We start from the raw sequence: 27,276 nt of genomic DNA, 5'->3' as shown, positions 1-27,276 counted from the left end.
AATGTCAAATGTTTGATGGCACAGCTGTGATTTTTTTCTAAAATCTTGAAAAGATGTTCTATTTGTTCCGATATTCCACACAAAAGCAATAAAACAGTGTCATAATTATGAAATACAAACTTAAAATACATTTGAAGAAAAGTTATAAAAAAAGTTATTTCAAAAACCAATTTGAAATTTCAATTTACGGCATGGGGTAGTTTGCTGTGAATGCAAACACAGAAATGACATCTTAATTCCACCAAACTCGCCGGTTGTTTGCATGTTCGCGTGTGATTACCTTCATTAATCCAACCAAGCTATATTTATTTACAGGTAGTGGCAGTTGCCCAACAACAAAATATTGAGTGCACTATATGTCAAAATCAGTAATTAGTGCAACTCTGATTTTGTGTATGTTATTAGTTCGCGTCATTTTTCGTTGTTTGTGTGTGTGTGATGGTTCTTAACTATAATACATACACCCACAACCAAAATTTGTTGACAGATAGTGCATTTCGCGTGAACAAATTGTACTCAGCTGTTTACGGTACACTACCTGGTAATTATGTCATGAATCCACCTTGATTTCCAGATAACATACAGCAAACAGCTGAGATTTTTTCCCGCCAAGTGCACTATGTGTCAACGAGTTTTGGTTGCGTGTGTGCAATTTAGTTAAGAACAAACAACGAAAAATTGCGCGAACTAATAATAAACACAAAATCAGATTTGGAATAATCACTCACTCAGCTGGCGACTGGTCCTACCTGTAAATTAATATATCTTGGTTGGTACCATGACATAACTACCTGGTAGTGTACTGTTAACAGCTGAGTAAGTGTGCTATCTTTCAACCTGTGTTTTTTTACACAAAAACGAAAATTGACGCGAACTAGTAACATAAACAAATTCAGAGTTACACTTATCACTGATTTTGACAGATAGTGTACTCAATATTTTGTTGATGGGCAACTGCTACTACCTGTAAATGAATATATCTTAGTTGACAGATAGTGTACTCCGCGAGAAAAAATTGTAATCAGCTGGGTAAATATGTTTTGGAGTTAATAACAAGTTGAATCACATTTGAAAACATAAATTTCTCTCCAATTCTTTTTTGAATTACATACTGCAAAAGTCTCAATGTTAACATAATACTTTTATTGAAATTTGTTCATAAGTAATAAGGAATGAAAACAGCAAGTTTTTTTGTTTCAAAGCCTATTGTCTAGAAAAAGTAATTCGAACATAGAACCAACCTTTATATGCGAACGAACCTTGTGATTTTAAATAAACTTGCCGTTGCCGTCAAATGATTTAACTGTGTCCACTTTTCGCCACTTTGCTTTCATAGGTATGGTTGTCAAAATGACATGCACGCCATTTTATGAATTTGGTTTTATTCAAGATCGAAGTGAGGAACAAGAAGAACATCATAGAACAGCCTAAAAAGGATTTGGGAGTGATTTTTTTACCATCCATCACTCAAAAATTAAGAACGGAGTAGTTGAATGAGTCCCCAAAAATAAGTAAAACTTTTACCATCAAAAAAGAATATAAAAAGAGCGATTTTGTGGAAGAGAAGCAAACAAAATAATCGGCGGAAATAAAAGTCTCACAGTAATTTGTACTGCAAGACGATTTTTTGTCAGCTCTCTTGAAAAAGAATTTGAAAGACCAACAAATAATAAAAAAAATGGAAGACTCGAAGCTCCAAGAGCAGCAGCAACAACAGCAGCCCCAAGACTCCCCTCAAGGTGATGCTGCTCAACAACAAAAACTGCCGCCGCCTGTAAAGGAAGTTATTGGTAAGTAGTCTCAGCCACATGAATGGTGGTAAATATGTATTTAATTTAATTAGGGAAATGCTCGTCTGCAATAGTTTGCGTACCCTTTAAGACATGTGGTGAAGCTTTTTTCGTACTCTTGTGCTTAAAATACATTTTATTGGCCGCCATTTTGTAAAAAATACGGTCATCGCCGGTTCTACACACAATTTTGGTTGTTTTTCTTCAAATTTTCTCAATAGCACAAAAACATTTTAAAAGAGGGCATACAGACAAGCAAAAACACACCGGCCTGAAACCAACCTCAAAATTGAAAGCACATTGAACAATAAAAGCAATGAAAATCTAATTTTCCCACGTTTTGCATTGTAGCCAATGTCTGTTGTGCTACCTACCCTTGTCAGGGATTTTCGACCCCTTCCCTCTATCAAATGAACTTATCGTAGGAAGATTGAAAACTCACTCAATCACTCATCTATGCACATATGCGCTGTGCTTGTGCAGTACTCTTTAGAAATACAAATGATTTGCTATGTTGAATATAAATATGTATGTACACATTGTAAATGCATAGGTATATAGGTGTTGTTATTGAATTTCCTTGGTTCGGTTCACTTTTCCACGTTTTCTTTTCATATTCTATTTGTTTTTAGTTGTTTGTGGTTATGTATGCGAGCGGGAATCGCACAATTTGTTTTTGCAGTTTATTTATATCAAAATAGTGTTGCCACATTTTAAAGGTGTTGAATGTGATTCTTTAAAGGGGTGCTTTAAACTTTAAGACCCACCATGTTCCTTATATCTTTTCTTTTATATTTGAAGATGTATCGAAAGCAAAGATTTTAGGAATTTTGCAAGATGTACAAACTGCTTGGTCTTCTTTTCTAATAAATACACAATTAAGGTTCAATCATGTGTGAAACTGTTATTTTTTACTTGCGGTATCATGTTTACATTTTGCAATTTTCCCATTAAATAAAAAATAGGCCTTTAAACTTGCTACCAATGGTGCCAAAAGATAAAGAACATTTTTATTTGTATATTTTACAAACTTTTTCAACACAATTGAGCGTAATTTCGTAATAATTTGCAAATTAATTTCCTAATTTCAAAGGAACAAAAAGAGAAATTGGTTTAAATACTGCATTCAGTTGTCTCGACAATACCTTTCATTTGATACCTATATTGCCTAAGTTGGTTTCAATTTCAGCGAAATCGGAGGTGCGCCCTCTAAAGTGAATTTTTGCCCTTAGGCATATGTAGATCTCATTTTATTGTACAATTCGCCAGAGGTTGTTGTTGTTGCAGCAGTGTGTTGTACACTGAGGCGGTAGCCCTTGCCGATGAAGGACTTCATCGGGTCAATCCGATACGTACAACCGGCTGCCATGGGATTGAGAGGTTGTTGTTCTGTGCAGGCTTATGCATTAGCTCTGCTTCTAGGATTGCTATAAACGAATAAGCTATTTAAACAGCTTATTTTAAACCAAATTTGTGAAGTAATATTGTTTTGTCTTTATGAGTTTTGTTCAAAATGTGTAAGTAGTATAATTTTATATTTTCTTTATTTCAGCTACCAAGGTTACTGGTACCGTAAAGTGGTTCAATGTTAAGAGCGGTTATGGCTTTATCAACCGTGACGACACTAAAGAAGATGTGTTTGTCCATCAAAGTGCTATAATCCGCAACAACCCAAAAAAAGCTGTCCGTTCTGTTGGTGACGGTGAAGTGGTGGAATTCGATGTTGTTATCGGAGAAAAAGGTAATGAGGCAGCCAATGTTACTGGTCCATCCGGTGAACCAGTGCGTGGCAGTCAATTTGCCGCTGATAGACGTCGCAATATGCCATTTAGAAGAAATCGCCGTAGACAGGGTGGCCAACCACAACAGCATCCAGATGGTGGTCAGGGCCCCATCCAACATGGTGCTGGTGGAAGTGAACATGACGGAACTGAAGGTGATCATCAAAATCAACAGCAACAACCACAACGGCAACAACGTAATTTCAGGCGTGGTGGCAGTGGCGGCCCGGTAAGAGGTGCTCGCCGTGGTGGACGCTTTAGAAACAGCTACTATCCACGTAATCAACCCAGACGTCAGGGCGGTGATGGAGGTGGTATGGGCGTAGATGGAGGTCACGACCAGAACGCTGATCCTAATCAACGGGGCGGCGATGGTCAAGGCGGTCCAATGCGTCGCGGTGGTCCACAAAGACGTTTCTTCCGTCGTAATTTCAATGGTCGCGGCGGTGGACCACGTGGTGGTGGCGGTCCACGTAACGATGGCGGTCCACGCAATGATGGTGGCCAACGTATGGATGGTAAGTACATAAACAAAACGATTAACACAATACATAAGCCAAGAAAGTAGTTTAAAGCAGTATTCACCGATCTACTAAACTTGCTAAAGTGCAATAAAAATATACTGCAATAATTTAGAATTATTAGAAAAAATTAATCTATCGCCAAAGTGAGAGCATTAGTTCCCATTCTTCAAAAAAGTTGATTAAACAAGATATTTGATTTTTAAATTAATTTGTTTTTGCGCTATTTCTGTTTGGTCACGAACATTTTTATTTTGTTTTTGGATTACATCCAGCTTAAAACAAAATATTTTTTTTTGCCTCTATTTCAAATAGAAAATCAAAACAACGAAACCCCTTTAAAGAGGCTGAGCAATGTGGTGTGGTAAATGTATTGGGGACGGGCTGCAATGATCACGATTTCGGCCTGTGCCAGAGGCCTCATCAGATTGCGATGCCACCAAAAGATTACATGCTTCGTACCTCAATCCCATGGCAGCCGGTTGTACGTACCGGATTGACCCGATGGAGTTCTTCATCGGCAAGGGCTGCCGCCTCAGTGTATAACACACTGCTACAACAACAACAACATGCTTCCAACCAACTCACTAATTAGTGAGCAGTGCAATTGTAGAGGCATACCCTTCGAATGAAACGTTGGGTCTTGTTAGCCAATCCTTTCTTATAGCCCAGTAAGAAAAAATCGAAAACCAACAGCCAACATCTCTTCAAAAAGACATCTAACATCAACAACACACACAAAGGCAAGAACTTGTTAAATTGTTTGGCAAGACAGTTCATTTCAGACTTCGAACTTAAATCGCTACAGAGGAACGCTACGAATGTCCAAAAACAAAATGTTCTGAAACCTATGATCTTAAAATGCAAATAAGGTCAGATTTAACATCAAAGTTTTAGCCTTTTTGTTTGGGTGTATATGTATATAGACTAGCATAGCCCCCTTGTTACTCCACTCAAAGAACCCCGCTTTTGGTGAAAACGCCACGGGCACTTAGTTGATACAACGATTGACCCCAATGAAATGCTCAAGTGGGTGTTGCAACCACATTCAAAGAATCCTGCTTTTGGTAGGAGTCCTGAGTTGAATCGCGACGACTGTCCCCTTGTAAATTTTTAAAAATATGCGAGGTCAATCCGTTTTCTATAGACGAATATTAGCCTGTAACGCAAGCGTAGCATTAAATGAAAGACACGATGGAGATGAGGAAGGCAAAACAGATAGGAAATGAGGTAATAGGGTGCGATGCGAACTCTCACCCCATCTTGTGGGGCAGTACCAACATAAATAAGGGGCCAACCCATGGCAAAATTCATGAATACACAGCTACCTTTGTTATTAGGATTAGGGAGGTTATTTTAGATGTGACAATAGATTTGGAAAATCTAATCGGTCTCCATGGAGCTCTCCTCTGACCATCGTCACATTATAGGGCTACATGTGTAGGGCATGTTGGGAAGTTGGAACATTTCCTATGTCGCACAGTGTCGTGAGTTCATATTAAAGTTGTCCAAAAATACAAGGAGTTAACGTAGGTGAATAAAACTTGGCATTGATATTTGTTATTATTATAGAAGACTTAGGATCAAAAATAGACCATATAGGTCCACGTTTTGGAATAGGTCCCATTTGGACCGAACTTCCGATTTTATTTCCCGAGACTACAAAATAGTCATTTTCTGTCCAATTTCCCTCAAATTTGTAACAAAGACCTCTTTTAAGCCTATCCCCACCGATTTAAAATTTGGGCCAAATCGGAAATTCTTTTTATATGGACCATCTCCCTATTAATGGTTTTTGCCTATAAAAGACCTATTTTTCAGTCGATTGTGCTGAAATTTGAATAAGTGAGTTATATTACACATCTCAAGGCACGTGCCGAATATGATCCAAATCGGACCATATTTGTACATAGCTTCCATGTAGACCGATCTTTCGATTTTGGGTCTCGGGGTCATAAAATACATATTTGTCATATTTTCATTTCTCTTTTGGACAATACCTACCATGGATGATGGAAGTCAAAATAACCCAGTACATGCAAAATTTCAGCCAAATGGTGTAGTATTACGGCTTCCAGGGGTCGAAGATGTGAAATTGGAAGTTAAGGTTTATGTGGGAGCTATATCAGATTATGGACTCATTTGTCCCGGCACGGGATAACTTTAAGCACCACACTGGCTGGAACTTTAAACTGCGATCTGGTGGTGATGTTAATTTTTGTCACGAGAAGCTTAGCTGCGAGCTACCAGGCGCGTCCATAGGTTGCGGATAGTGGAATGCTTCATACGGAGTAGCTGTAACGGCAGTCGCGGACAATCAGCGATATCGAGCGGAGAGTCTCAGTGAGAGGCCGGGCGGCATCGGATCTTGCACAAATACTTAGTGCCTATGATGCTCGATATGACAAGCGGTTAAGTGGCATCTTTAAATAACCCTGTTCCCACGGAGATAGGACCTTTGGACCGGCGCTTGCTTATCTGCAGAAGCTTCTGTGTATGTCCATTAGGGTGATGACTTTTTAACAACCTCATATCCCTGTTTCATATTTTGATGAGTTTTTATTAAAGGTTAGATAAAATCTTACGTATAAGGTGATTCGATAAAAATCTCACCCACAAAATGATTTCGGCATTTTGGGCAATTTTTTGAAGTCACTGAAGCTTGAACACAAGCCTACTCAAGGAGGTTAAATATCCACGTTGTCATTGGAGATGATGAATCTTAGTGGGAGGTTGTCCTTGTTGTGGCAGCGCTCACAGCACTGGTTGCTCCGGGCTATGTTGATTGGAGATTCATCTTTTTTCCAGTTTGTTTTCAACCATTTGAGAACTTTTGGATATTCATTCAGAGTTACAGATAGTTCTTCGAAATCTTCAGCGCGAGACGATTGACTATTCTACCAATGATCAGCCCATGTGTAAGATATGAAAGAACAGATTTTGTGCAACCTGTTGCGGGTTTCAGGCATCAGAATGAACGCAAGAAGTGCTAGAACGGCACGAGAGTTCGAGCGTAGATTGCAGATGTTTGTGATCTGGTTAATCGTTACAAAAGGGAAAACACTCCCCTCATGTCGTCTCTCCAGTCGCCTGTTTATTTAATCTGAGTTTTACCATTTCTGAAGGTTTCAATTCATCATAAATGCTCAGCGATTTCTACATGAAGAGGTCGTCGTCCATGACAACGCGAAGAATGCGTTCCAGCACATTGTGCTGGTAACAGATGAACTTGTGTATTTTCTTCGAATATTTGCGGCAGTTGAACTAAAACGCCTGTCTTTTTTCCTGTATTCACGCTTGTTGTATCATCTAATACATTTTCGAGCACTTCTGGCATTGTTTGAGCTTTCCCATCTTTTAGTGGAGTCAATTTAATTTCTTTGGTTTCATTCTTCAACGCTCTCAATGTGTTTGCCGTCAAAGTACATGCTCCACTTCTCAGATAAAGCGTGCTTACCAAGTACTTCTTCACCCGAGCAGCTTCCTTCCAACAAGGCGTTTTGCGATGCCTGTTGGGTTATGCCCCTCCTTTTTCTCTCGTTGATATTGCATTATAATTCTTCCAAAGACTATCTTTACTGTTGTCGAAAGAGTCCGCGCTACTTTGGGAACAATCAAGTATCGCCGAGTTGGTAAGTGTGGAAACAGTCGCTTCCATTGCCCTCCTTCGCTTGATTGGGTGGATGGTATTGGCAGCAGCAAGTTTGCTGCAGGAATAGTCAACGCGGCCATTGCTCTCAACTTGTTGTTGTAGCCACAATCTCATGCGTAGCTGGCGATCCCCGTTAAGCTCCTGTAGGTGAGCAAGCTCGTTCTCGTGACAACAATGAACACCATAAAAATTGGTCCAGCCTCCGTGGTGCTCACAGCTATCCCGAGCCGGGTCTTTCAACTTGTAGTTTGTAGAAGTCCTTCTTTTCTTTGCACTTCTCGTGACAGCAATGCAAAATGCAAATTTTGCCCATGAACAATCCACTAAGGAACAGGGGCAATCTTCTCATATTAGATTCTTAGCCTTATTGATTTTAATTGGATCCCCAGCCATAACAAGATTATGCGAAAATTTAAACTGTTGAATTTTTGAAGTACCATGTTAGCAATTCATAAAGATTCAAGCAACAACACTATGTTTGATCTGTGGAAAAGGAGCGCATAAGTTTTAAGCGAAAATCATTATTCGAGTGTGAAAAGATTCATAGCTCGACGAGCAATACATTCCAACACCTAGCCACACGATCAGACCTAAATATACGGGGCGATTTTATCTGAGTACTCCTACTCGAACGAGAAAAATTAAAGTATCTACGCAGTGTTACCGGTGTTCCACTTTTAATAACCTTTTTAAAGGAATAAAACATTTCGTAGATTAATAAAACGGTTAAAAGAAGTGACCATCCTGAAATGTGGTCACGAAAACGTACATTACATACAAACCTAGCTATTACATTCATCACCTGTTTCTGTTTACGGAGATTATATTCAAACGTTCCTGACGTTAACTCCAAGCTATATAAAAGCTGAGGCATTAACAGAGCTAAGCAAGTCCGATTTTTACCCTCAAAGAGAAATAAATACCTGCCGAATACAATCGAAACAAATATTGGGTTGCCTAAAAGGTAATTGCAGATTTTTTAAAAGAAAGTGAAAGCATTTTTAATAAAACTTAGAATGAACTTTAATCAAATATATAATTGCCATTTTGTTCGATAACCTTTTGCCATCTTCCTGGCAAATTTAGTATTCCACGCTCATAGAACTTCTGGCCTTTATCTGCAAAAAACTGAAGCAAGTGCGATTTTATAGCCTCATCATTGTCGAAAGTTTTACCATTTAAGGAGTTCTGCAAAGATCGAAATAAATGGTAGTCTGATGGTGCAAGGTCAGGGCTATATGGTGGATGCATCAAAAGTTTCCAGCCAAGCTCACTCAGTTTTTGGCGAGTCTACGCGGTCTAGCGTTGTCTTAGTGGAATATGACACCTTTACGATTGACCAATTCTGGTCGCTTCTCCTTGATGGCTGTATTCAATTTGTCCAATTGTTGACAGTTAACATCCGAATTAATCGTTTGGTTCCTTGGAAGCAGCTCAAAATATACCACACCCTTCCAATCCCACCATACAGACAGCATAACCTTCTTTTGGTGGATATCAGCCTTTGAAGTGGTTTGAGCTGGTTCATTATGCTTGGACCATGATCGTTTTCGACTAACGTTGTTGTAAACAATCCATTTTTCATCTCCAGTTATGATTCGTTTTAAAAACGTATCGATTTCATTGCGTTTAAGGTGCATATCACAAGCGTTGATTCGGTTTGTTAAATGAATTTCTTTCAATACATGTGGTACCCATATTAAATTTGACGCCAAACAAACAAATGTTAACAAAATTTCGCGCACTTTTTTTCTAAAGCAAGCTAAAAGTAACAGCTGATAACTGACAGAAGAAAGAATGCAATTACAGAGTCACAAGCCGTTGAAAAAATTTGTCAACGCCGACTATATTACTACTATATTACCGACAATTACCTTTTGGGCAACCCAATATAATAATATAGATATAGAATTTGTGCAAAGCGTTGATTGTCTGGGTGTTCAGCTGGATGACAGACTTCGGTATGTTCAGCACGTTAGTTCTGGAGTATGTAAGGTTAACTTTTCTTTAAGAAGCCTGTATACCACGAGTTTATATTTACGGTTCTATGTAAGGGAGCGTTTGGCCGTTTGAAATTTTACTTTTTATTAGTGTAGGTCGGTTGAGATTCTAAGTGGGCCATGTTTTGATATAGATGCCATATAAACCAATCTCGGATCTTGACTTCTTGAGCTTCTAGAGGCCGCAATTCTAATTCGATTTCGTTGAAATTTTGCATGAAGTGTTCTGGTATGATTCCTAACAACTGTACAAAATATAATCTTAATCAGTCCCTAACCTGATATAGCCGCCATATAAACCGATCTCCCGATTACACTTCTTGAGCCTCTAGAGGGCGCAATTCCTATCCGATTTGGCTAAAGTTTTGCATGACGTGTTTCGTTATGGTTTCCAAAAAGTATGGTTTAAATCGGTCCATAACCTGGTATAGCTGCCATATAAACCGATCTTGGGTCTTGACTTCTTGAGCTTCGGCGCAATTCTTATCCGATTTGTCCGAAATTTAGCTTGAAGTGTTTTATGTTCACTTCCATCCTGATCTAACCGCCATATAAACCGATCTCCCGATTAGATTTTTTTTACTTCTAGACAGAGCTGGCAAACTATCGATAATCGCAAAATTCGATATTCTCGATAGTTTTAATAATAAGTATCGATAGTAACGATACTATCGCTAATTTCCCATCACCTATATTTCAAACGAAAGTGGGAAGTAAAAATCATGAGATCGATTTATATAGAGCAATATCAATCAATCAAGCCAAATAAAACCAAGATTAATAAAGTCAGTTGGAAGTCATGAGAGAAATCATTGTGCAAAATGTTAGCCCGCTATGTATTTTAAAGGATACATGCAGTGTCGGATTGCTTATTTTTGTTTAATCGATATTCATTAAAAAAATTAAATATCGAAAGTGCCATCGATATTTTGCCAGCTTCTTGTTTAAAATTTTGCATATGTCGTTTTGGTATGACTTCCAACAATTGTTCCAAGTAGGCTCTAAATCGGTATATAACCTAATATAGCTGCCATATAAACCGATCTACCTGTTGGACTTTTTGAGCTTCTGGAGTGCGCAATTATTACTCGATTTGCCTGAAACTTTTGAAGGTGGAGTTATTTTGAATGAAAATGTCATTCAAAGGGCTTGAGAAATGCGATCAATGGTAAAGGGTTTATAAGATTCAGTCTTTTTAATTGTTAATATAAAAATCGGATAAACGTTTTTTAGTCATTAAAAGCCAAAATTTCATTCATTCGACCATCGGGAAATAATTTAAAAAAAGGACCTAATGTCCATGGTGGCATGGGGCGGTATAATATCCGCAGCCTATTATCAACCCAACCTAATACTATGTTCAGCCCAAAATGTTTTGAGCAAACGACTCGTTTTCTCTTTATAATGCTCTGAAAACGACTCGTTTTCTCTTTACAATTTATAATGGCAAAACGACTCGTTTCCCATAAAAACGAGTCATTCAAAGCCCAAATAAAAGCCTAAATTGTGCTAAATAAACACAGCCTTGAAAAAGTCATAAATAAAAATCGTTTTTTTTTTCCAAAAAAAAAATTCTAAAATAAGCAAGAAAAAAATAAATCTTAACAATAGTGCATAACATAACATTTATGCTGTGTTGTGAAAAATGTCAATTTCCAAAACATTTCATTTAGTGTGGTGAACGGTTGAGATGTTTTTCAAAACGACATAAGCTCTTCGACTCTATTGACATTAATTTTTTTATGTCTTATACTATATTCAGACCAACACTGTTTTGAGCAAACGACTCGTTTTCCGTTCATAATGCTCTGAAAACAACTCGTTTTTCCTTTCCAATTTATAAGGGCAAAACGACTCATTTGCCATAAAAACGAGTCATTCAAAGCATGTGAGCCCAAATAAAAGTCTAAATTGTGCCTGATAAACACAGCCCAGAATTTTTTTTCAAAAAAAAAATTATATTGAAATTATAAAATAAACAAGATTTTACAGATAAAGCAAGAAACAAATCTTAACGTGCAACATAAAATTTATATTGGAGTGACGAAAAATCCTATTTCCAAAACATCTCAACAAGTGTGAACAGTTAAGATGTTTTTCAAAACGACTCACTCAAATAAATGCTTAAAGGGAACTTTGGTCTATTGTGTCGCCTCCAAAAGATTAAAAAAGCGCAGAAGAACACTGATAAAATTTACGTCAGTACAATGCTAGACATTAAAAGGAAGAAGATTAGTACCCAACATGTATGAAAAAACGGTCAGGAGGTCTGGAGAAGCTCCCTCCAATATGCAATTTAAAGCTATAGTAGTCAAAAATAATTTAGACAGGAAAATAGATTTTGTGTAGGCATAATCCAGCACCTACTCTCGCAATTTCAGGGCGGTCTCAATAAGTGCTCAACCGTCTATGACTCCTCTTCATCCCCACAAATCGCAAGATCATAGTCCTGACATTGCAATGGCTTTTCAGGACATTCAGTAGTGAGAGCGCCTGCTCCATCACATCTAGGATAGGTCCCTTGAACATACCAAGTTACCTAGTATTTTGGCAGCATACTATTGGGTTGCCCAAAAAGTAATTGCGGATTTTTTAAAAGAAAGTAAATGCATTTTTAATAAAACTTAGAATGAATTTTAATCAAATATCCTTTTTTTACACTTTTTTTCTAAAGCAAGCTAAAAGTAACAGCTGATAACTGACAGAAGAAAGAATGCAATTACAGAGTCACAAGCCGTTGAAAAAATTTGTCAACGCCGACTATATGAAAAATCCACAATTACTTTTTGGGCAACCCAATAGATGCACTCTGAACGGTCACACACCATGATGGCAACATCATTCTCGTAGCCAACACATTTTAACTGTCCCTTTTCAAATGACCTGAAAATCCTACAGATATCCAAGAGCCAAAAAGGAGTACACACCCCCTCCTTGTGTTGATTAAGCTCTAATCACAATCTTCCTATTTGAGCCATTTGTTAGCATTCACATGGTAGCTGAACCTGTCATCTAGGTGGTTTTGTGGGTTGTTGTTGTAGTCACATTTTCATGTGAAGATCCAATGGACCAATCGCCGCGTGAACAGGGTGGCCATTGGTATTTTGAACATTTTTTTAATTATGTGTTTTCTTGACACTCAAAAATTAATAAACTTCTTTCTTCTTGCTCTGGTTGGTCGAAACAAATTTGTCGAAAATTTTAAATGTCAGGACGAATCGAATTTTCTTCGCCCTGTTTACAAATTTTAACATATCAAGTTCCCAAAAAGATGCTTTGTTGTAGCAATTCGCCTATGCGGCCACCGCCTATTAAATACGCCTTGCCATCGTGTCTTCTAAAACAAACATAGCATTGTTTTGCTGCGGCAACGTTATATCCTAGGTTATTTAAAGGCGTCAATAACTCGTCTTGTCATAGCTCCTTCCTTACTTTTCGGTGATGAAAACCACACAGATCGAAGCTCAGAGTTCCAAACCGTGTGGTACTCGTAGTCATAGTAACACAGCGATTACAAATAATTTGTTACCACACAGAAAAAAAAATGGAGCATGACATAACATAAAAATATGTTTAGTTACGTCCCAATGAAAGTTTTCATAACATTTATGAAATATGTCATAACATTTATGAAAATCAAACATTTAGTTTATGAAGTTTTCATAACATTTATGAAACCAATGTTCATAACATTTAAGAAAAAATGTTATAAAAATGTAGTAAAAAAAAGTATAAAAAATTAATCATGACATTCATGATTTTGACCATGACCATTTATGACATAACATAAAAATATGTTTAGTTACGTCCCAATGAAAGTTTTCATAACATTTATGAAATATGTCATAACATTTATGAAAATCAAACATTTAGTTTATGAAGTTTTCATAACATTTATGAAAACAATGTTCATAACATTTAAGAAAAAATGTTATAAAATTACATATAAAGAATACATTTTATAAATAATATGAATTCCGCTAGAAAAAGTTACATTTATTAAGATAAAATTAGATGAACATAAATTTAGGTTTTGTTTTTGTAGTCACTCTTGCGTCTGGAAAGAATGTAGCGATTCCTGGCCAGTCTCTGGGAAGGCTGGAACGTTCCGATACATAAGACCGACGTCTTATTGTATTCGTGTTCCACAGGAGTAAAACGTTTACCTTTTTTTTGGTAAATTTTGATGTTCTATCAATGGCTTCACTTTATAAATTATGTACCAAGTTTTTACGGTACATTCTGTACGGCAATATTTTGTTCAGGATGATCCTCAAAATATGAAGATGTCTTATTAGATTATGGAATTCTAATGAAATATCGTGTATCCTCGGGTTTATTTCATGTTGGGAAACTTTTTTTTGACACAATAAACACTATATTAACCGCAGTAATTGCTTTTTACAACTTTCACTTCACTGCAAAGTTAAAAACAGCCAATAGCTTCAAAATTTTACGTAGAATGAACGAGGCAGAGATCTAACTGTGCATGTGTAATGTATTGTAAAACATGCATGTGGGTATGCGTGTGTGTGTTTTTTCATACATTCTTTTGCACACAACGAAATCATGTGAAAAAAATGGACAAAAAACAACATGTACATTAAGTAGTAGTCCAAGCAGGACTTGACTTGGAATATTTCCCTCATAAAATGTTCATAAATGAGACAATTTTCTTTGTATACCTACGTGAACATATATTTCAATAACTTAATTTTTATATTTATGATAAAAATGATTAATATGAAAATGTCCTTTACATGCATGAAACAAAGTTTAATGAATATAAAAACTTTATTTCATTTATTTCATTAAGAATATTCATAATATTTATGATTTTTTCATCAATAAATATTTTCAAAATATTTATGAACAAAAGGTTATGAAACTAGATCATTACATTTATGAAGGAAAATTCTCCCTGGGCAACTGGAATTAGGAAATTTATATTAGGCCAATTGGTAGCGCAACTGAACATGTGTTGCCATCCGTTAATATTGTTCTTTTTATTTCAGGCAATGGTGGACAAGGCGGTGGCCCACCCCATCGTGTCAATCGTCCACGTCGTCCAAGCAACCGAAAACCCAACAACGGCGGAGGACCAAACAACCAACAACAACAGGTAAACTAAAGAAAGAACATAATAACCAACAAGAAATTAATTTTACTAAAAAACATACAAAAAAAGAAAACTATCATCAAATAATATCGTAATAACAATAAAGGAAGAGCAGTCAAGCAACATACATCATTATTTAAACATTTGAAAGATTCTCAAAATGAATCTCGAAACTATTATACACACACAGATACTGGTGGTAATTCCATCCGATTCCATGAGTGTGTACACAAATGTACGCATTTAAAGCCTGCTTTTTTTTCATGATAACATCTATAAGAGAATTAACATTTATTTATGTCTTTTAGTATTACTACAATTAACAAAACAACACAAGAACTTATTGTAAAATGACTGCGCATTATTTATTGAACAAAACAAGAAAAATTGACATCATAAACAACTAAAACGAATAAAATTCATTATGAAATCGAAGCAATGTTTTAATCATTACTAATGTCATATCAATGTTTATACCCTACACCATGGCTAATGCACTAGGCGTTATCATTTAGTACAATGATTCTATGGTGCAGAACGAAAAAGTAGCAGATTGACTCTTCCATATGACGTACCAAATACATCTCTTTACCGTCCGTCCGACGTAGGCAAGATATTTTCCGAAACTGCTCAAAATTTGCTCATTCAATTATTTCTTGCTGATTGAGATCTGAAGGGATTAGTTTAGTTTCAGTGTCAGTCTGCAATAACACTCACATCACACATGTAGTTCATGTCACTCTTTGTATTCACATGTAATTTAAAATGTTTTGTCAAATTCGTCAATTTACATACGATTTGCCATTTTTGCTATCACACCTGTATGTTATTTTCGCATGACATAACCTAAAAATGTGAGCAAATCTAATTTTTTATGCGCAAAAATTGTTAAAGTTGTGAGAAAAGTGGATAAATCATAAATTTGTGAAAAAAAAATTAATTTGCAGTTACTTTCATTCGATTGACAACAAAAACAGCTGATTTCTTTATGTTCTTGTCAGAAGGAATAGCGGACGCTCTAAAGCAAAAAATTACAGTGATTTTCACATGTTAGTTTCATTTGTGTCACACGGCATGTACAACTCTACATGTGCTAAATTGGACATGTTACCGTGTAAAAGAGCCTTAAGGGACAGCAGAAGGAAGAAACCATCTAGACAAATCGCTTTAAAAACCCTAAAAACTTACTTATTCTTGTTCCGATAACTCGGATAAGCTTTCAAAGAAATAAGAAACAAGTAAAAGCGTGCAAAGTTCGGCCGGGCCGAATCTTATATACCCTCCACCATGGATCGCATTTGTCGAGTTCTTTTCCCGGCATCTCTTCTTAGGCAAAACAAGATATAAGAAAAGATTTGCTCTGCTATTAGAGCGATATAAAGATATGGTCCGGTTTGGACCACAAATTAATTATATGTTGGAGACCTGTGTAAAATGTCAGCCAATTCGAATAAGAATTGCGCCCTTTGGGGGCTCAAGAAGTAAAATAGAGAGATCGATTTATATGGGAGCTATATCGGGCTATAGACCGATTCAGACCATTATAAACACGTATGTTGACGGTCATGAGAGAATCCGTCGTACAAAATTTCAGGCAAATCGGATAATAATTGCGACCTCTAGATGCTCAAGAAGTCAAGACCCAAGATCAGTTTATATGACAGCTATATCAGGTTATGAACCGATTTGAACCATACTTGGCACAGTTGTTGGATATCATAACAAAACACGTCGTGCAAAATTTCATTCCAATCGGATAATAGCTGCACCCTCTAGAGGCTCAAGAAGTCAAGACCCAAGATCGGTTTATATGACAGCTATATCAGGTTATAGACCGATTTGAACCATTCTTGGCACAGTTGTTGGATATGATAACAAAACACGTCGTGCCAAAATTCATTCAAATCGGATAATAGCTGCACCCTCTAGAGGCTCAAGAAGTCAAGACCCAAGATCGGTTTATATGACAGCTATATCAGGTTATATATTGTTGTATATCATAACAAAATACGTCGTGCAAAAATTCATTCAAATCGGATAAGAATTGCGCCCTCTAGAGGCTCAAGAAGTCAAGATCCCAGATGGGTTTATATGACAGCTATATCAGGTTATGAACCGATTTGAACCATACTTGGCACAGTTGTTGGATATCATAACAAAACACGTCGTGCCAAAATTCATTCAAATCGGATAAGAATTGCGCCCTCTAGAGGCTCAAGAAGTCAAGACCCAAGATCAGTTTATATGGCAGCTATATCAAAACATGGACCGATTTGAACCATTCTTGGCACAGTTGTTGGATATCATTACAAAACACGTCGTGCCTAAATTCATTCAAATCGGATAAGAATTGCGCCCTCTAGAGGCTCAAGAAGTCAAGACCCAAGATCGGTTTATATGGCAGCTATATCAAAACATGGACCGATATGGCCCATTTACAATAGCAACCGACCTACACTAATAAGAAGTATTTGTGCAAAATTTCAAGCGGCTAGTTTTACTCCTTCGGAAGTTAGCGTGCTTTCGACAGACAGACGGACGGACATGGCTAGATCGACATAAAATGTCACGACGATTAAGAATATATATACTTTATGGGGTCTCAGGCGAATATTACGAGTAGTTACAAACAGAATGACGAAATTAGTATACCCCCCATCTTATGGTGGAGGGTATAAAAACACAGCAAATGTTCTATAGTTTCCTCCTCATCCTAACAGCTACTGCAGGAATCGTTTATTGCAACGTTCGGTCTATCAGCATGTTTTTTAATCAAAAAGCGACTGCGCTAAACTTTTTAAAGTTAAGATTAGGCTGCATAATCGGAGAGCATGACCCCCGCCATATTACAGCTTCTTTAATTGCAAGGATTGCCACTTTATGCACTGTAGTGTCTAGTCTCAAGAAAAAATATGACCATAGTCAAAGAAATATGGGTATAGGAAATTCAGTGCCGTCAGATATTGTTGTCAATGCAGGACAAGCTCTTTAAACCATCCCCGAACTTTTGGAAATAGCCCTACCTCCTAAGGAGACAGTTACCTTGTACCCCTGTTAGGTAGATAGGTACTTTTGGACGCCTATTGTGCTATCGTACGTGGAGGTTACTGAAAGACGTCTCAAAAAGCGCTAAGAAATTTTCCCCTTACCGCAATAGCCAGCGAACACTTTTTCCAGAGACAATTTATTTACTTAATGGCTTTACGCCAAATTGGTGGCGGTACGGGCTCTATGTATCTGTAATTCGAAGCACTATTAGTTCAAAAATTCTTAATCCACGAACCACCTTTCATTCACCCTGGTTCCCGGATAAGATCAAAATCAAATCCTGCTGCCATCAGAAGAACCCTTGGAGTCAAAGCGGCTTTACTACTGAAAACAGAAATCTATATTCGATAGGAATTCATACTCCCTCGTTTGATTTTCAGTCCCTAAGTCTCCCAAGTATTGATTCGGGATCTAACGTGCGAGAGTAGTCGAGAAGGAAAATCTTCCTTCTTGCCTAGGAATTTAGTGCTGGCGAGACTTGTTAGGTATTTACCTTTGGTAATCAGCCAAGTGGTCGGCATTCCGTTCGGATTCGGCAATAAAAGGCTAAGATCCACATGTTCCCTTGTTAATAAACGGCATTAGTAAAGTTTCTCAGACCCACATTGTTATAGTTGAACTAAGTTCTCTAGAGAATGCTCCTCTTTTGGATGACTGCCATGCCAGGGCCACCGTAGCTCAGAGGTTAGCATGTCGGCATCTGACGCTAAACGCCTGGGTTCAATTCCCCGCCACAACATCAGAGAAAAATTTCAGCCGGGTTTTCCCCTCTGATTACCTTTGGTAATCAGCCAAATGGTATGCCTCTATGGCATTCCGTTCGGATTCATCAATAAAAAGGAGGTCTACCTTTGCTGGCTAAGATCGGTCTTGTTCTGTTGTTGTAGTAACCACATATTTGCATGTAAAGGAAGCGATCCTGCTGGAGCTTAAAGTCCTGCAGGCAGGCGAGCAAACTCGTTCTGCTCCGTAGAACCGAACACCGCGGGAATGTGATGGCCAATGGTTATTTAAAGGCCCCAAAAACTCGCTCTGACAAATTGAGCATTATAGGCCCCAGTATTCGAAGAAGCGCCGGTGCCAACCGACATCCCACTACTCGATACCGCTGATTCCAGTTACAGTTAACCCGTCTACGTCTACCCACGGAGCATGCCACTATCCGCAACATGTGGACGAGCTCTCACATAAGCTATTTATAATAGCGAAGAACTCCACATAGGTCGGAGCTCAAAAGTGTCAATCTGTGCGGTGCTTATAGCTATCCTGTACCCGGATAATTTAGGTCTCAAGACCCGAACCGAAATCTTCGTCCAAAGCCTCTAAAGACCACTCAGCTAGTGGACCCTGGTGCAGTCGCTCCACCAGTCGAGGTTTCACAGCATATAAAAGCGCTGCCTAATAATGAAAATGCAAATTTTTTATCATCAAAAATGGTTTTAGTGTTTTTCACTTTTTCCACTCCGATTATTTTTTGGAGCGATTGTCAAATTGTGCGAAATTCAACGAACAACGCTTTTTTACGGCAAAGTGTTGGTGCAATATCGAATGTATACTGATGGAAGAAATGCCAATTGATGCCTTCATACTCACGGTATGTCAAACGACGATCTTGTATTATAGGTTCACGCAGTTTTTGGATGACCTTCAGGGAATTCGAATGTGAGCGAACGTTGGCCACGACTGAATTTATTAAATCAGTTTTTCACTGTACTACAGGATGGTGCTTCATTGCCATGCAAAGACTTTATGTTCATCAATGCGCTCTTGTCGTGATAATCCGCTTATCCAATTGGAAAGTTGTGAAAAATGTTCGCACGAAAATGTTTATGATTCCCATTCCATTTTTTTTTTTTTTGGAAAATTAAATATTTGCAAGTCACTGTAAACAACACAAATGATGGTCGTTAGTAAAAACGTAAAAGTACGATAACGCTAGAAAACGCGAACTTTCCAATGTAAATGTCAAATTGCACTTGGCAACACTTATTGCAGCCCTTATTGTGGCATACTTTCATAAAAACCAATCTGACTCTTTACAACCGGTTTGCCTAATTCTGTGTCACTTAAAATGAATGCTTTTCGTTAGCTGGTATGAGTAAATCAGCTGATTTTATAATTGGGAAAATGCATATTTAAGTTAGTCGTGTCACTCATTCTATTGACACAGAATTAGGCAAACTGGAGAGTCAATTGTGCATGTAATATTCTGGTATACTTATATTCCATGTATGCCATGATGACATACGGTATGGTCTTGTCTATAAATTGGTATAGTTCCAATATAAATCGATAAACACTCATGTCTTGTATGGTCTCAAAAATATTTTCTTAGTTGTCCGAAGAACTTACCAAATGAAATGCACTGTAGAGGATATATAAAATTCGGCTTACACAATATTAATCCCTATATGTATTGGGTTGCCCAAAAAGTAATTGCGGATTTTTTAAAAGAAAGTAAATGCATTTTTAATAAAACTTAGAATGAACTTTAATCAAATATACTTTTTTTACACTTTTTTTTCTAAAGCAAGCTAAAAGTAACAGCTGATAACTGACAGAAGAAAGAATGCAATTACAGAGTCACAAGCTGTGAAAAAATTTGTCAACGCTGACTATATGAAAAATCCGCAATTACTTTTTGGGCAACCCAATAGTTTGCAACTTGTCACTTTTTGAAACTCTCCAGCGCGATGCACGTAGTCCAGGAAAATTCATATATTTGTTTTGCTTGATTTTAACAAACTACTAATTATAATACTACTCATGTAGTGTAAGTTATCAAAAGGTCGGTCTCTATTCGACTTTAATCCTTAGTTACATATTTTCGTACAGATCACGGCAATGACCCTCATAAAATAATATAAACAACAATGACAAGTCACTAACCCAGTTTACTAATTGGTTATTCACTCACAACTCCCGCAATTCCTTCTTGTCCTCCTAACAATCAAAATTCCAAAATATGAGTTTTCCACTCACTAATTCTTATTTCATTTTATTTCTTTCTTTTTTTTATTTTTTCCCCGAACAAAATTTTTTATGACACCTTTTATCGCCACACCTCCACGTAAACATCTTGAACCACAATCCGTTATCCTTTACAAAATCCATACTGTTCTTGTACTCTCACCACTACATACTCAAATACAAATTTTGGCAAATAGAATGTTGGCCAGGAGGTACAAAATACCACTACTGAAAGCAGTGCTTAGATCAACACAGCTGCATTGGAAAAGAAAAAGCAATGGTAATGAATGTGCAACAAGAGTAAATGGACTACAACAAGTATAACAACACACTGATTGTTAGTGGTGGTACAGACAGAACAACACTCCCCGACCGAGCATAACATTCGAAATCAAAACAAACTTTTAAAGAAAAACAAAAATTTTTTCAATTACCACACAACAAAAAAACAAAAAAAAAAACAACTAGATTATTATTATATAGCTTAACATCTTTGAACGAAAGAAAGAAAGAAAGAAACCAAGCAACAACAACAACCCTCCTATTATCCTAGAAACCAATCCCCTCGTTTTGGTTTCAATCCCCTCCTATTATCCTAGAAACCAATCCCCTCGTTTTGTGTGTGTGTGCTAATTATACTAAGTGCTCCTTTCTTTGTCCAGGGAAATATCAAATTCATTTTGAACTTTACGCCCCCCCCCCCCCCCCCCCCCCCCCTAAAGAAAGAAATAGAAATTGTTTCTTGTCGAAATATATATAAAGGCCTCCATGCATATATGCAGTAATTACATATACCCATGTATGGACTCACACATACAAATGGTGTGTGTAATTGTTCTTATTTAATTGTTTATATATACACATAGCCCAGCCCATAAAGTCTGCGTTCACCTGACAAACTTTTATGATTGGTTAAAGAACACAAAATAAAATTCTAAATCAAATCAACTCTTTTACATACACATAGTCCATAAAGTCTGCGTTCATGTGACAATTTCTTTTTTAATGATTAAAAAAAACAACTTAAAAAAAAAAATAAATAAAGTTTAGTTTTGTTGTATGCGATGTTGTTTCTTTATATTTCTTAAATTAGAAAACAAAAATACAAGTTTGCTTTTGCTTTTTTGTTCTGACGGTACTTTGTTCACATAAGAAGAAATTATGACAACCAAAAAGTCTGCGTTCACTTTGTTTACTTCGAAAGTACCGTTACTTTTTATGATGCTTGTTCTAATTGTTGATCAGTTTTAGTTCATTATCATAACAAGTGATGGTTACACGTGTTTTTTTTTTCTAAACTAATAAATTTGGAAACATGGAAACTAAAGGAAAGGAAATATTCATATCTGAAAGAAAAATAATTATTAAATTGTGGAAAGAAGGACAAAGCTTTAGAAATATTGGTGGATACATATGGCAAGCAACAACCCTCGTATAACATCAACCAAAAAATTGTGGAAAATATCATAAACAGACAAATGCAATCCGCTTTTGTCTGTTTATGACTGAAATATACGGCTTTCTTCGAGCAACTCTTCCATGAAATCCAGCTCTATGTAATATTTTTCTGGCACTTTCGGCACAGATGCTTTTTTTTAAACATTGTTTTAATATTTTCAACAATTTTGGTTGATGTTATACGAAGGTTGTTGCTTGCCATATTAATCACTTTGCGCTCTTCTCTAACGGATAATTTTTTTGGACGCCCAGGCCGAGGCTTTGAAGTTATAATGCCGTTTTCTTTGTAATTATTAATTACGCGCTGGACAGAAGAATACGTTCTTCCAACTGTTGCACCAATATTTCAGATATGCATATTTCCTTTCCTTTAGTTTCCATGTTTCCAAATTTATTAATTAAAAAAAACAAACACGTGTAACCATCACTTGTTATGATAATGAGCTGAAACTGATCAAAAATAAGAACAAGCATCATAAAAAAAAAACGGTACTTTCGAAGTAAACAAAGTGAACGCAGACTTCTTGGTTGTCATAATCTTTTCTTATGAGACAAAAGTACCGTTAGAACAAAAAAGCAAAAGCAAACTTGTATTTTTGTATTTGTTTTCTAATTTAAGAAATATCAAAAAACAACATATACAACAAAACTAAACTTTATTTATTTTTTTTATGTTGTTTTTTAATCATTAAAAAAGAAATTGTCGTCACATGAACGCAGACTTTATGGACTATGTGTGTATATATATATATTTTATAAAAAACAGTATTATTTGTTTTTTTTGCATGAATGACTAAAGTTGAAATGAATATTGATATGGGCAACACCACCTACCACATCCCTTTCAAACGAGGCACTTGTGTATGGCATAACATATTTTAAATACTAAAAAAAACATCATTTTGTTAAAGATTTCCTTAGAAGAAAAGAGAAATCGAAATCTTACTTGAATCATCATTTTTTACATAAAATATTCTTTTATGTTGTTTTTTTTTTTTCTTTTTTCAATTTTTCATCACTTTTTAGTTATCGTTTGTTTGTATTATTTAAATTTGGCCCTAAAAAATATGTGTTTCAATATATTTTTTTATGCTAAAAGTGACTATTTTTTCTGTCTTCATATCCATTTTCTTTTTACAAACAACTACTGTTTACATTTTCATTTTAAAACACCAAAAATTATTTTTAATACTAATATTTGCATAACTTTTTTTTACGTTGAAAACAAACACCCAAAAGTCCACAAAAAATTATGTCTGTACACTCAGAAAAAACTTATTTCAAAGAAAACAAATATAAAACAATAAATTTTTGGAAAAATTGGAAATAAATTGTATTTGTCCTGGAAAAGGGGGTATGGTTTTGGTAAGTATAATGTGACAAGGAGATTATCAAAGAACATCATTATTACTTTAAATTATTAAAATTATCAAGCAAGGTAAGTTCTTTGGCAGGGAGGAGAAGGAGGAAGGAACTCTCCTTCTGGTTGGCGTTGATCGAGCCTTGGTGACAAGTTTGGCTAAGACTAAAGGCATGACGCACTACGGCAGCAAAGCTGTCTTTTTCAAGATTGGCAGAAATTCTCCCAACGAACAGGGGGCTGACAACGAGACAATTACGGCTTCTCTCAATATTGAAAAGACTAGGAGAAGCAAAGATACTAATCTATCAGGCAGTGCAGTGGTGAGTGACCCAACACAGCCTAAGACACAGGGACCCGACGATGGACCCATCACCGACTTCAAAATTCGGAATACTGGGATAGATAAAGATCCTAATATTGAAACATTAGGCAGCGCAGCGACAGCCTAACGCACAGGGAGCCGATGATGGTACCATCACCTACTCCCAAGAAGCCCATTTGCTTAAGATTTGGAAGTCTACGATAGGCAAAGATCCTAGTATTGAAACATCAGGCAGTACAGGGAATGAAAACTCAATACAGCCTAACAAACAGGGAACCCGACGATGGAACCATTACCGACTTTATAAAGAGTCGGAAGACTAGGAAAGGCAAAGAAGCTAATACGATGACATCAGGTATTGCAGAAGAACAGGCAGCAGACGATGAAATCATCAAGCAGCGTTACCGCTGGAAATTTTCAATTAGTGGCACAAAAAGTGTCATTTGTAAAAAAAGTGCCATTTTTGTTTTTGAAAAGTGGCAATTTTTTTTTCGTTTTTATTAAAAAAAAAAAACAAAACTACGATTAACATAAACAAAAGCATACAATAAATATTCTGCTTGTTTTAATAAAAAATGTTTAAATTGGTCCAGAATTTGGCACAATATTGTTTATGAAAAACAAAAATAAAATGCGTATAACAAAGACAAACAATTAAGTTCTTTTACAAATAACATAATTCTGTCAATCAAAATCATAGATTCCCACCGCCGTAAATCAATCCTGGTTTTTTTGTTTTGTCCAGTTACTCTCGTTCAGCTCAAACATTTTAAATTTTTCGAAAAATTTAACACTCATATGCAATTTGTTGGACGACAAACAATAGATAATCGCTACATAGTTGTATTTTTGAACAAGTGTCAGATGCAGATGGAAAAGTGCAGGATATATCTATTTACAGGTAGTGGCAGTTGCCATGCGGTTGGGGCGCTGGCCCTGGTAACCCGCCCCCGGAAAACTGAGAACTACTATGAGTAACAAAGGAATAGTAAAAACGGACCCCACAACGTTGACGACCCACGCAAACGAAAAAAGGACCATGATTTGCGGATGTGCACCTGAAACGTCCGCACTCTTTATAGAGAAGGTGCAGTATACCGTCTAACAGGAAGTGCGATGGACTGGGAATGGCGTCACCAAACAACACCAAACGGTGACGAACTATTGGGTTGCCTAAAAAGTAATTGCGGATTTTTTAAAAGAAAGTAAATGCATTTTTAATAAATCTTAGAATGAACTTTAATCAAATATATAATTGCCATTTTGTTCGATAACCTTTTGCCATCTTCCTGGCAAATTTAGTATTCCACGCTCATAGAACTTCTGGCCTTTATCTGCAAAAAACTGAACCAAGTGCGATTTTATAGCCTCATCATTGCCGAAAGTGTTACCCCATTTAAGGAGTTCTGCAAAGATCGAAATAAATGGTAGTCTGATGGTGCAAGGTCAGGGCTATATGGTGGATGCATCAAAAGTTCCCAGCCAAGCTCACTCAGTTTTTGGCGAGTGACCAAAGATGTGTGCGGTCTAGCGTTGTCCTGGTGGAATATGACACCTTTACGATTGACCAATTCTGTTCGCTTCTCCTTGATGGCTGTATTCAATTTGTCCAATTATAGACAGTAAACATCCGAATTATTCGTTTGGTTCCTTGCAAGCAGCTTAAAATATACCACACCCTTCCAATCCCACCAAACAGGCAGCATAACCTTCTTTTGGTGGATATCAGCCTTTGAAGTGGTTTGAGCTGGTCCAATTGAACATTTTACAAAATTCAATAATTTTTTAATTGTATGTTCATGTGTTTAAATTCTAATATTTATATATAGTTCTTTTTTTACTTTGTGTAATGAAACTTACGTCCTATCAATGTATATTCCACTAAGGGAGTTTGATTGATTAATTACAAATAAATAAATAAATTGTTATACAGAATATAAATAAATAAATTGTTATTCATTTTTGTGATTGAAGTAGTTTCAATTAAAAATCAATTGTATCAATGGATGGATAGACACCGATTTTTATTTTTTCTGTATAGTGGAGAGTTCACAATTTACAAATTAATCCAATACGGTTCAATGTTTTCAATTGAAATTAAGTTTTCGAAATGCCAGATTAAACTTGAGATCAGACTATTGATCTCAACCTTGGAAATGTGGCATAATTTTGCATAATACTTTGCTTTCACATACTCTACCTATAGTACCCAGGAATGTTATGCATTTTTCACAATCCAGACACCTTCACAAACCCACCACCCATCTGGCAACCCTTTAAACACTTAGCGGCAACATATAATTGGTTTTTCCTCTCACGTGACGCCATAGTTTCGTAATAAAAACAACTGATCTTCACAAAAAAATAACGCGAACAAATTTTTTTTGGTGAAAAGTCAAAAATTCGGTCACGAATTTGGTCCCAATTCGGTACGAAGTACAATTTCCCATCCGAATTCCCTGGAATTTTGCTCTGAAAATTTTGTTAGCTGGGTACTTAACGATGCTTCCTCTCAAGTGATGTCACATTTTCGTAATAAAAACAACAGAAGGAGATTTGAAATAAAATTTTAGTATGCATGGTTGTTTAAGTATAAATGATTTAGCTTGTTCCTTTCTGTACCACTCCCTTTGAGCTTGTTCAAATAGCTGGACGAAAAATGAGTAGCTCTTATAGTTTTCCTACAACCTGCCACCGAGCTTGTTCGCTATCACGGATCATAGAGGATTCTTCCCATTCGCGGAAATTCCCCCACCAACCTCTCCTTGGCCTTGTTCGCTCAGTCGGACTGTAGGAATATATTTTAAATGGACTTTCTCTTTCTACACCTCTCTTTCGCCTCCTTCGGATGTAGATAGACTTCCAATATCAAAACGACGCCTCGTAGCAACTTCAGTTCTGATTCCGAAATCATTCGCAACAACAATCTTAGTCCTACACCGCAGATATCCCGCATCTCTCACCCTCTGCCTCTCAGGTAATTATCTCCTATGTGTTATAGGAGCACACACAAACCCTTTTTAAAGAAAAAACCTAATCACCCGTGTTTTATTTATTTTACATATGTTTTCATACACCATCCTTTCACCACGACAAGCTCTCACCCGCACCCTAACAAAGAGATCTATCTTCCCAGCTAACAAAATTTTCCGATTTCGGTCCGACAATCGGATGAATCATCCGATGTCTTACCCAACATCGTAACTTAAAACGAGAAAAGGGGTTGTCATGTTGTCGGAACGAGTCGTGTCG

At 36.7% G+C, this 27,276-nt stretch overlaps 1 protein-coding gene across 1 annotated transcript; it reads left to right on the top strand.

Moving 5' to 3' along the window:
* Positions 1–1,374: 1,374 nt before the first annotated feature.
* Positions 1,375–21,418, top strand: LOC106091235 (Y-box-binding protein 1). Its single transcript, XM_013257708.2, has 4 exons — positions 1,375–1,790; positions 3,343–4,089; positions 14,760–14,866; positions 21,079–21,418. The coding sequence occupies exons 1-4, from the start codon at positions 1,679–1,681 to the stop codon at positions 21,124–21,126; spliced, it is 1,014 nt and encodes a 337-aa protein (XP_013113162.1). The 5' UTR covers positions 1,375–1,678; the 3' UTR covers positions 21,127–21,418.
* The last annotated feature ends 5,858 nt before the right edge of the window (positions 21,419–27,276 follow it).

This window comes from Stomoxys calcitrans, chromosome 1, assembly GCF_963082655.1.
Source record: "Stomoxys calcitrans chromosome 1, idStoCalc2.1, whole genome shotgun sequence".
Classification (NCBI taxonomy): Eukaryota; Metazoa; Arthropoda; class Insecta; order Diptera; family Muscidae; genus Stomoxys; species Stomoxys calcitrans.
Note: the sequence above shows the minus strand (reverse complement) of the source record. Positions and strands in the feature narration are given on the sequence as shown.

Excerpts from the sequence above, each read along its gene's own strand:
- LOC106091235 (XM_013257708.2), top strand. The coding sequence starts at position 1,679 with ATGGAAGACTCGAAGCTCCAAGAGCAGCAGCAACAACAGCAGCCCCAA. Across the intron at positions 1,791-3,342 it reads GCCTGTAAAGGAAGTTATTG|CTACCAAGGTTACTGGTACC; the intron begins GTAAGTAGTCTC and ends TCTTTATTTCAG. Across the intron at positions 14,867-21,078 it reads CAAACAACCAACAACAACAG|AATGTTGGCCAGGAGGTACA; the intron begins GTAAACTAAAGA and ends TTTGGCAAATAG.